The 11,733-nt window shown below is 44.9% G+C and overlaps 1 protein-coding gene across 1 annotated transcript; it reads right to left on the reverse strand.

Annotated features, from left to right (window-relative positions):
- Positions 1-9,495: 9,495 nt before the first annotated feature.
- LOC122921454 (sperm acrosome membrane-associated protein 6-like) lies at positions 9,496-11,523 on the reverse strand. The gene is made up of 8 exons (XM_044271432.1): positions 11,173-11,523; positions 10,537-10,781; positions 10,262-10,336; positions 10,107-10,172; positions 9,981-10,013; positions 9,817-9,894; positions 9,624-9,727; positions 9,496-9,519 (listed from the first exon to the last, which is right to left on the reverse strand). Exons 2-8 carry the CDS (start codon positions 10,745-10,747, stop codon positions 9,496-9,498), a joined length of 591 nt encoding a protein of 196 aa, XP_044127367.1. The 5' UTR covers positions 10,748-10,781; positions 11,173-11,523.
- Between the last annotated feature and the right edge of the window lie 210 nt (positions 11,524-11,733).

Below are 11,733 nucleotides of genomic sequence, written 5' to 3' on the forward strand. Positions count from 1 at the left end.
TTCCACTCCTCTATGATGACATCACAGAACTGGTGACCTTGCTCTCCTCCACCTTGAGGATGCCCCACAGATGCAGGATAGGGTCTAGGTCTGGAGACATGTTTGGCCAGTTACTGTATATACGGTGGGGCGTCCGCATGGGCGCCAGAGGAGAGGGCCGCGGGGATCTCTGAGGCAGAATTGCCGGGCTGATGGCAATAATTTACGGCCGGTCCTGCATCCGGTGTCTCCTGCGGGTTCCGTTCCGGCATCCATGCTGGCACAATCCCGTGCCGAGTCTGTTGGGCGTCCGCGTGCACGCCCGGGGGGGTTATTCGCAAAGGAATGCGCGGCCGAGTGTGCGTGCATCTTATGCGCTACGTCGGCCACTGGCAGGTAAAGCATCTGTGCACAAATTCAACGTTGATTAGGGATTTGCTGCACAGGTGCTAATGAGTAGGATCATCGCATGACCTATGAGGTTCTGACAAGCAGCACTCTGTGATTGGCCAGCAGGTGTTTAAAAGTGATCTCCCTTGCTGATCAGTGCTCACTGTTGTCTCTACAACCTGGGAGTATGCTGGTTCAGAGTCACTAAGGTTGTTCCATGCATGTCTCCATGTAGTGAATGCCTCTGGAAACCTCGTCTCTGCTCTACAGTTGCACCGTGTGTGGCCTCAGATCGGACCTTGGATACTTCACCGTCTCATCCTTAGGTATTTGGTTTCACGGACTATTCTGTATGAACTTTAGCCTGGTCTGGCTTTTCTCTGACGTTTTCCCACAGAGGTTATTATTTGGACTACTTTATTTCTGTATGATTTCTGGCTTCGACTTTACTGCTGTGTTTTCAATAAATCCACGTTTGTTCAGATCTTTGCCTGGTTGCTTGGGGTTCTGCAGCATTACAGAACAGTGAGCCCCAACTTCCAGTTATTATGGATCGTATCCAACAGCAGCTTGTGGAATTGACCGGAGCAGCGAACCTCTTGGTCCAACACAGGATAAACATCTCTGCTGTGAATATTAATAAGATCCATGCACAACTGGCAAAAGTCAGGGACGAGCTTAAAATCCTCCTCCAGGGATGCCAGGGTTTGCCCGACCCGACTTCAGCAGAACGCCCAGTGGAACCCAAGATACCCCTACTTGAGGTTTTTTCAGGTAATAGGCAGGAGTTTCTCAACTTCTGTGACTCCTGCCGCTTATACTTTGAACTGCACCATGTATCATCGGGTAATACCAAAGGATCGGCATAGTGATGTCTCTATTGAGGAAGGACCCGCAACGCTGGGCCTTTAACCTCCAGACACGGGATCCCGCATTTGACTCAGTAGAGGCCTTCTTTCATGCTATGGGGGTTTTGTATGACGACCCAGATCACACTCAAACTGCTGAGACTCAACTGGAACAACTCCAACAAGGACGACGCACAGCGGAAGAATTTGCTGCAGAGTTCCGTCGCTGGGCCACCTTTACCAACTGGGGGGATGCTGCTCTTCGCCACCGATTCCGGTTGGGACTCTTCGACCCTGTCAGAGATCTACTATTATCTCTACCATCTCCATCATCTCTAGATGTGGCAATCCAACAAGCAATCAACGCTGATCGTCGCATTCGAGAACGTCGTCTGGAGCGGGCTTCTCATTCAGTTTCTTCCACCCCATCTCCACGACCCAGTAAACCTGCTGAGGAACCCATGGAACTGGGGTCTTCGCGTCTTACCCCTACGGAGAGGGCTCGTCGCCAGAATGAGGGTCTTTGCTTATATTGTGGAGGAGTTGGGCACCGACTAAAGAAATGTCCTTTACTATTGTCAGGAAACGACAAAGCCTAGTGGAGATTGAGGAGAATCCACTAGGTACTCTGCTGCCTCCTCTTAAAAGAAGTCGTCTTCTCATACCTATTACTATTGAGTGGCAAGGGAATAACCATCCTATCTCTGCCTTACTTGACTCGGGAGCTGCCGGTAACTTCATTGACTCTTCCCTGGTCCAACGACTACAGATCCCAGTCTTCAAACCGGGAGAAGCCATTTCCGTCACCGCTGTGGATGTGTCTCCCCTTCAAAAAGGCCGGTCGTTGTGGATGACACCTGGGTTGCAGGTAAAGGTAGGGGCTGGTCACCGGGAAGTCTTAAACCTTTTAACCCTGGACATGCCATCCACTCCTGTGATTTTGGGCCTTCCCTGGTTGAGACTTCATAATCCAGTTGTGGACTGGCGTTCCGGCCAAATTTGCAAGTGGAGTTCTGACAGGTGCATTTGCCCGGTGTTGCCACTTGCATCCACGGTAGTGCTGAGTGCGTTACCCAAACGCTATCATCACTTCCAAGACGTGTTTATCCCACAAGGGTCTGATGTGTTATCTCCTTATAGGCCATATGATTGTCCTATTGATTTGTTGCCAGGTACCATGCCACCCAGAGGGCATCTGTATAATCTTACTGGGCCTGAAATTCAGGCCCAGCGAGAATATATAAAGGAGAATCTTGATAAAGGGTTTCATCCGACCGTTTACTTCGCCCGCAGGGGCAGGATTCTTTTTCGTTGAGAAGAAAGACGGCGGATTGAGACCCTGCATTGATTTTCACACCCTCAATCGAATTACGGTGAAGAATCGGTACCCCCTTCCACTTATTGAAGATTTGTTTGCTCAGGTGGCAGGGGCCCGGATTTTTACCAAACTCGATTTGAGGGGTGCGTACAACTTAGTACGTATTCGTAAGGGTGACGAATGGAAGACCGCATTTAATACTAGAGAGGGGCATTATGAGTATCTAGTGATGCCTTTCGGTCTCTGTAATGCTCCTGCAGTCTTCCAGGAGTTCATCAATGATGTCCTTCGGGATTTCTTGGGTAGACTCGTGGTTGTCTATTTAGATGACATACTAATCTACTAATCATACTAAAGACTTGCAGACTCACCGGGATCATGTTTGTCAGGTTTTCCAGAGGCTGAGAGAGAATCACTTGTACGCCAAGCTCGAGAAATGCTTGTTTGAAGTGAAAGAAATGCCCTTTTCTAGGGTATATAGTCTCTGAACGAGGATTGGCGATGGACCCCCTCCAAACTCTCAGCTGTCCTGGACTAGCCTCAGCCTAGAGATCTAAAGGGATTACAGCGTTTCCTCGGTTTCGCCAATTTCTATCGCAAATTTTCTGCAGTAGTGCTGCCTCTCACTAAGAAGGGGATGAACCCTTCTGAGTGGACGAAAGAGGCTGGCGAAGCCTTTGAGACGCTAAAGCAAGCCTTTTGCTCAGCTTGGACTTTACTGCTGTGTTTTCAATAAATCCACGTTTGTTCAGATCTTTGCCTGGTTGCTTGGGGTTCTGCAGCATTACAGTAAGTATTTAAACACCTGAGAAAATCAGTGTTAATATTTGGTCCAGAAGCCGTTGTTTGCAGTTACAGAGGTCAGACGTTTCCTGTAGTTCTTGACCAGGTTTGCACACACTGCAGCAGGGATTTTGGCCCACTCCTCCACACAGATCTCCTCTAGATCTGTCAGGTTTCGGGGCTGTCGCTGAGCAACACAGTTTCCTCCAAAGATGTTCTATTGGATTTAGGTCTGGAGACGGGCTAGGCCACTCCAGAACCTTGATATGCTTCTTACGGAGCCACTCCTTGGTTATCCTGGCTGTGTGCTTCGGGTCGTTGTCATGTTGGAAGACCCAGCCACGACCCATCTTCAATGCTCTGACTGAGGGAAGGAGGGTGTTGCTCAAAATCTCACAATAAATGGCCCCATTCATCCTTTCCATAATACAGCGCAGTCGCCCTGTCCCCTTCGCAAAAAAGCACCCCCAAAGCCTGATGTTACACACCCCCCCCCCCATTCTTCACAGTAGGGATGGTGTTCTTGGGATGCAACTCATCCTTCTTTTTCCTCCAAACATGACAAGTGAAGTTTAGACCAGACAGTTCTACTTTGGTCTCATCTGACCACATGACTTTCTCCTATGCCTCCTCTGGATCATCCAGATGGTCATTGCCTGGACATGTGATGACTTGAGCAGGGGAACCTTCCGTGCAATGCATGATTAGGGTTAGACAGTGACCTTTGAAACTGTGTTCCCCAGCTCTCTTCATGTCATTGACCAGCTCCTCCCTTGTAGTTCTGGGCTGATTCCTCACCTTTCTTATCATCAGTGATACCCCACGAGGTAAGATCTTGCATGGAGCCCCAGTCCGAGGGAGACTGACAGTCGCCTTTAGCCTCTTCCATTTTGTGCGCTGTTATATAGTGTGACCAGCATACAGGTAACCCCGTAGTGTATATATAAGCTGCACCGGTATATGGTGTCTTCAGTCAATAGTAAACCAGCAGTCAAACTCTACCCAGCTCCTGGTGACACGCCAATATATCTACTTCCACAGGTACTCGCCCAGTACTGAAGGTATAAACGTGCCCTGGTGGGCAAGTGGCACTAATTATAAGTAATTATCCCCTCCTCTAGGGTTCTATACAGCGCCTACCCCACCACTTTTTCCATACAGTGCCTATTCCTAAATACTAATAATACATAAAGACATGTCCCTGGTGGTATAGTGGTACAACCAATGACAACTCTCATATGGTTTATTGGCAGAGCATCAAGTGACTCCAGGTGAAAATGGAGTTTGAAACCAATGAACAAGGCCACACCCAGCAGGACTTAAAGACAACGCTGATCTAATGGCATTGTATAGTCACAGCCGCTCGTTGCCAAAATGAAGCACACAAGATAGAAAAGACGAATTCAATGTATGGCTTGTGCCTCATTGTTAGCTCTAGTTGGAATGGAAAAGAACTGTACAAGAAAGATGGGAATTTGGTATCCGATATTACTGTAGGGGAAAGCTTGGGATCTAGTGATCACCAGTCAGTATGGTTTACTATAAGTACAGTGACTGAGTCACACTACACAAAAACAAAAATTTTAGATTTTAGAAAAACAAACTTTTCTAAAATTAGATTAGAGGTACCGTATACGATTCCCTATCAGATTGGAACAGTTTTAATGGAGTCCAGGATGAAATGGGACTACCTCAAAGTGGCACTATTAAAGGCAACAGATAATTGCATTAGGCTTGTCAATAAAAGCAAAAAAATGAAGGGACCACTGTGGTACTCAGCAGAAGTGGCCAAAATCATTAAAAACAAAAAGACAACATTTAGTAATTATAAAAAAATTATAATAAAAACAAAACAAAAAGGAGAATGAGATTATAAAATTAGGCAGAGAGAGGCCAAGGAAGTTATAAGAGCTTCTAAAGCGCAGGCAGAAGAGAAATTAGCTCAGTCAGTGAAAAAAGGCGATAAGGCATTCTTCAGATACATAAATGAAAAAAGGAAACTGAAATAAGGAATTACCAAATTAAAAACAAAAGGAAGGTAAGTATATGGAAGAAGATAAAGAACGAGCTGACTGCCTCAATGAATACTTCTGTTCAGTTTTTACAAAGGAAAATGAAGGAAAAGGACCTCAGTTAGAGAGGAAGACTAAGAAATCTTTTGATGCATGTGTCTTTACAGAGGAAGTGGTTCTAAGTCAGCTGTCTGAAATTAATACAAATAAGTCACAGGGGCCTGATGGGATACACCCAAAGCTATTAAAAGAGCTCAGCGGTGAACTAGCAAAACCATTAACAGATTTATTTAACCAATCACTGGTAACAGGAGTCGCCCCAGAAGATTGGAAATTAGCAAATGTTGTGCCCATTCACAAGAAAGGTAATAAGGAGGAATCTGGCAACTATAGGCCAGTAAGCCTGACATCAATAGTGGGGAAATTAATGGAAACCATACTTAAGGAGAGGATTGTGGAACATCTAAAATCCCATGGATTTAAAGATGAAAAACAGCATGGGTTTACTTCAAGGAGACCATGTCAAACTAATCTTATTGATTGGGTGACTACAATAATAGATGGCGGAGGTGCAGTAGACATCGCTTATCTGGACCTTAGTAAGGCTTTTGATACTGTCCCACATAGAAGGCTTATCAATAAAGTGCAGTCTTTGGGCATGGACTCCCATATTGTTGAATGGATTAGGCAGTGGCTGAGGGACAGACAACAGAGGGTTGTAGTCAATGGAGTATATTCAGACCAGGGTCCTGTTACCAGTGGGGTAACCTCAGGGATCTGTTCTGGGACCCATATTGTTTGATATCTTTATCAGCGAAATTGCAGAAGGCCTCGATGTTAAGGTGTGTCTCTTTGCTGATGACACAAAGACTTGTAACAGGGTTGATGTTCCTGGAGGGATACACCAAATGGAAAAGGATTTAGGAAAACTAGAGGAATGGTGAAAAATCTGGCAACTAAAATGTAATGTTGATAAGTGCAAGATAATGCACCTGGGGCGTAAAAACCCAAGAGCAGAATATACAATCAGTGATACAGTCCTAACCTTAGTATCTGAGGAACGGGATTTAGGGGTCATTATTTCAGAAGACTTAAAAGGTAGGCAGACAATGTCATAGAGCAGCAGGAAATGCTAGCAGAATGCTTGGGTGTATAGGGAGAGGCATTACCAGTAGACAGAGGGAGGCGCTCATGCCGCTCTACAGAGCACTAGTGAGACCTCATTTGGAGTATTGTGCTCAGTACTGGAGACCATATCTCCAGAAGGATACTGATACTTTGGAGAGAGTTCAGAGAAGAGCTACTAAACTGGTACATGGATTGCAGGATAAAACTTACCAGGAAAGATTAAAGGACCTTAACATGTAGAGCTTGGAAGAAAGACGAGACAGAGGGGAGATGAGAGGAACTGCTAAATACATAAAGGGAATCAACAAGGTAAAAGAGGAGAGAAGATTTAAAAGAAGAAAAACTGCTACAAGAGGACATGGTTTTAAATTAGACGGGCAAAGGTTTAAAAGTAATATCAGGAAGTATTACTTTACTGAGAGAGTAGTGGATGCATGGAATAGCCTTCCTGCAGAAGTGGTAGCTGCAAATGCAGTGGAGGAGATTAAGCATGCATGGGATAGGCATAAGGCCATCCTTCATACAGTCCTGATCAAAAGTTTAAGACCACTTGAAAAATGGCAAAAAATCATATTTAGCACGGCTGGATCTTAACAAGGTTCCAAGTAGAGCTTCAACATGCAACAAGAAGAAATGGGAGGGAGACAAAACAATTTTTGAGCATTCAATTTAATGAAAACAACGAATAAACTGAAACAGGCTGTTTTTCAGCTGATCAAAAGTTTAGGACCACATGCCTTTAAAAGCCAAATCTATCTGTGCAAAGATGTGGATTCATTGTCATTTTCTGTCAGGTAGTCACATGTTGTGATGGCAAAGGCAAAAAAACTCTCCCTTTTTGAACATGGTCGGGTTGTTGAACGGCATAAGCAGAGTCTCTCACAGCGCGCCATCCATAAATGATCCTGAGGGTTATGGAACAAAAAAGTCAAGTGGAAGACCCAAAATAATTTCACCAGCACTGAGCCGGAGGATCCAATTGGCTGTCCGTCAAGACACTGTCACGGAAGGTGTACAGGAAACTAGAAGACACAAAATGAATATCCGACTGACTGGATCCAAGAGATAGAGAGAGAGAGAGAGAGAGAGAGAGAGAGAGAGAGAGATAGAGAGAGAGATAGAGAGAGAGATAGAGAGAGAGATAGAGAGAGAGATAGAGAGAGAGATAGAGAGAGAGATAGAGAGAGAGATAGAGAGAGAGAGAGAGAAAAAGCCAGAGAGAAAGAGCGGAAAGCTATAGAGAAAGAAAGGACAGACAGAGAAAGAGAGAGAGGACAGCCAGAAAGAGAGAGAGAGACAGCCAGAAAGAGAGAGAGACAGCCAGAAAGAGAGAGACAGCCAGAAAGAGAAAGAGAGAGAGAGAGAGAGGACAGCCAGAAATGGAGAGAGCGAGAGGACAGCCAGAAATGGAGAGAGCGAGAGGACAGCCAGAAATGGAGAGAGCGAGAGAGAGAGCGAGAGCGAGAGCGAGAGAGAGAGAGAGAGAGAGAGAGAGGGGAAAGCCAGAGAGAAAGAGAGGAAAGCCATAGAGAAAGAAAGGACAGACAGAGAGAGAGAGAGAGAGAGAGAGAGGACAGCCAGAAATAAAGCCATGAAATGTGTGGTCCTAATGTTTTCCTCCCCCTGATGTCCTCCTCTATCTTTGCCCCATTTTCCACCTCTGATTTGTACCTTTTAGATAATAAAACTGTTACTCAAGAAAATATTTTTTTTAGGTTTTTATTATTTTTTTGGTAACAATCCAGCAAGATCTTCTAGCACAAGCTACAGATGATTTGATGGTGGTCCTCTTTATCCTGAATGTCTCGATGTCTTTTCAGGGTGCACCACATTGACCAGTGATGAAAGTCACATCCAGGGTTGAGGGGTTCCCACTGTGCCTCTGCAGTGTTGGTTTTGCTGCAGGTTACAATAGATGGGTTGGTGGCCTCCTCCTCTGCCTCCTGGACACGTTCCTGGTCCTTTCAGGGTGTATCATATTGACAAGTGATAACGGTCTGCTCCAGGCTTGAGGGGTTCTCACTGTGCTTCTGCAGGATTGTTTTTTTTTTTTTTTTTGGGGGGGGGGGGGGGGAGGAGGGGGGATAAGGGATAGGTTTTGGGTAAGGGATAGTTTTTTTTATTGTTTTCTTTTTTGGGGGGGAGGAGGTGGGGGGTAAGGGATAGTTTTTTTTTTTTTTCTTTTTTAGGTAAGGTAGGGATAGGAAAGGTTTGGGGGTAAGGAATATATATATTTTTTTTTTGGGGGGGGGGGGGGGTGTAAGGAATAGTTTTTTTTCTGCAGAGATGGTTGGCTGCAGATGAGGGGTAGTTGGTGATACCCCTTGGGAGTCTGTTGTTGTTGACTCCAGATGGCTGATTTGTTCTATGGTAGGTGTTCTGGTGGGAAGCTGGTTCTTGGTGCTGATGTTTTTTCCGACCAGTCTACACTCAGGGCATGACGCCAAAGGAACCCGACCAATACGGTGACAATTAGACAGCAGACAGCAGCGTAGATGGCATAGCTGACATGGCTCTGGAGGAAGGTGAGGATGATGTCTTTTGTGGAGGGACCATGTTCGATCCTCTCCTCCTCTTCCTCCTGGGTAGGTAGTTTTTCTGCCAGAGCTCGATGGAATTCAGCTTCTATTTCCTCGACTGCCTTGGATTTAGTCTGCGTCACTGAAAAACAGAAGAGAATACAATAAATAAGGCGATGAGGAGAACGTTGTCTTCTGCAGTGCTGAATGAAAGACTGAGAAGTTATCAGAAATAGTTCTTTACTGTAAGAGCAGAGGCAGGAGGGGCTTCTTATCGTATATATATATATATATATATATATATATATATATATATATATATATATATTTATCCGAATGGTCCAGAAAAGAGAACATTCGAGAGAGAAAACTAAGTCTTACCATCGAGATAAAAGAATCTTCGGAGTATGATGTCATCATCCTCATCCATTATCTCACAGGCATAAGTTCCTTTATGGCTGACTCTGGTTGGCTTGATGTGTACATCCAGGTCATCCCCAATGTAGAAGTCTTTAAAATTACTCAAATCCGTTTTTTTTTATCTGAAAGTGAAAACATTGATGACATTGTATGAGACATGTGTCCTATGTGGAGTATAAATGGCAGTATAAATTTGCACTGTAATAGAATGGTATATGCGACTTACGTTTTTGGCGTACTTCCAAACAACCTTCGGATGATCGGGAAGGATAAAGGACGCCGTGCACCAGATTCTGGTCTCTTCCAGCTCTTCCACCTTGATGTCCTTAACTGAAATGGGAAACCACGGTCAATGACATGCAGCAATGAGCTAACAGGTTCATAAGAGGTTCCCAAACTAATGGTAGAAATGATCTTACGGGGACAGGTCACCGGGATGTTGCAGTCCTCCTCAGCACATCGGCTGCATGAGAAGATTCGGGCAGCTTTTTGAAGCCCTAGGGAAAGAAATAGAGAGAGGGGTCTAATGTCTGAGGTAAATGATGACCCCACCCATGTATGTAATGGAGTGGACATTACTCACCACATGGAGGTCTGCATTCCACCGGTGGATGACCTAATGGAAGGAATGAAATATGGTTAGGGATGGATGATGCGATATATATAGAACGTGTCTCCTGGCTCTTTATGAGGATCTATAGTCACTTACTTGCGGCACGGTCTTTCACGCCTTTCACAAATTCAGCCATCTTTTTGTCAAACTGTTCGACCCAAGCTGGTGAAAAAAAATTGGGGGAAAACTTACATTTACTATTTATGACTCAAAAGAAATTGGGAGAAATTCTTGAGATTTCAGGAACTTACCTAGTTTTTCAATTTTCTTGACCTCTTTTTCAAAGGTCTTGAGATACTTTCTGATGTTCTGTATCTGGTTGAAGGCTGTAAGGAGAAGACACATGAGATTTAGGACATTGCCTACAGCGCTCTATGATGGAGATGGGGCTATCTGGATGGATAGAATGTAGAAGACATTTCCTGCTCGGACAACTGTTAATGAGCTACAAGTAAAGCTTTAGTCGGCAGGGAAATGGCTCAATCCTGAGAGGACACATGTACTAGATAGAAGATGAAGCCGTTACCTATCGAGATGTTATTCAGGGGGTCAAAGCCCCAGTGTAGCCTCTGGAGACATTCTTCGGCCCCCATTTTGTCCAGCGAGACCGCATGGTAACAAATGCTGGCTCTGTCCGCTGGGGTGGTGAAGCATTTCAGGCAAGATGTCGCTACCTGAGCTCCACATAGAAATACTATGATCTGCAGCAGCAGATAATAGGAAGTAAAGAATCGCATGACGTTCTGTCACAAATCCCTTCAGCCTGCGAACCTGAGAAATCGGAGAGACGGGAGTGTAAGTGGGGTCATTTATCAAACTGGTGTCAAGTAGAACTGGCTTAGTTTCCCATAGCAACCAATCAGATTCCACCTGTGAAAAATGAAAGGAGGAATCTGATTGGTTGCTGTAGACATTTAAGCCAGTTCTACTTTATACCAGTTTGATAAATCTCCCCCAATGGGTCTAGCTGAATTATTTATTGGTGTAGAACTACAAGTCACAGCATGCCCTGAAGTCTAGAGGCTTTGCTATAGAGATGGAGATTTGAGATCTGTATTGGGTCTGGAATCTCCAAAGCCTGAAGAAAGGAGGGTATGGATTTGGGAAGGGGGCACTTATTTCTCAGCTACAGGTACGGACATGGTAATGATGGAGTACTCACGTGTCACATCCAACTGACGAGTGACCGCTCTGTGCCCAGCGCCTCCTTATATACCCCGATGACATCACAATAGAGATTGCTGCTGGGTGACATCACAATGCACAAGCATGGTGCTGGGTGACATGCAGAGCGGCCATCTTTGCCTACAAAATACCATCCATCAAATAATAGTTGTTTTAGGATTCGTACGAAATAGTGACGTGAATGAACTTAAAGCCTGAGGCGCCTTCACTGCGACTGAGAATCAGTCCATTCATCTGAATGAGGCTTGGAGAAACCCATGTGCTTCCAGCCAAAACAACCCCATTCGCAGATTTGATGCAAATGGAATTTTTCTTGTAATTCAGATCAAATTCCACTTTGTCAACTTTGAGTCCCTCATCTCTACACAGGACATTTTAAAGCAAAAATTTTGTTTTTTAAATTTCCTTTAAATCTACTTTTAATGCAGCTGCCACTAGGGGGAGCTCAATGCAAAGAGAAGATTTCAGGTTCCAGTGAATGGTAACTGTATACATTCCTGTGCACTGAGCTCCCCCTGGTGGTGACTGCAGGCAGCCA

The sequence above is a fragment of the Bufo gargarizans genome, chromosome 11, assembly GCF_014858855.1.
Source record: "Bufo gargarizans isolate SCDJY-AF-19 chromosome 11, ASM1485885v1, whole genome shotgun sequence".
Classification (NCBI taxonomy): Eukaryota; Metazoa; Chordata; class Amphibia; order Anura; family Bufonidae; genus Bufo; species Bufo gargarizans.

Excerpts from the sequence above, each read along its gene's own strand:
- LOC122921454 (XM_044271432.1), bottom strand. The coding sequence starts at position 10,747 with ATGCGATTCTTTACTTCCTATTATCTGCTGCTGCAGATCATAGTATTT. Across the intron at positions 10,173-10,261 it reads CAAGAAAATTGAAAAACTAG|CTTGGGTCGAACAGTTTGAC; the intron begins GTAAGTTCCTGA and ends TTTTTTCACCAG. Across the intron at positions 9,895-9,980 it reads GGAATGCAGACCTCCATGTG|GGCTTCAAAAAGCTGCCCGA; the intron begins GTGAGTAATGTC and ends TTCTTTCCCTAG.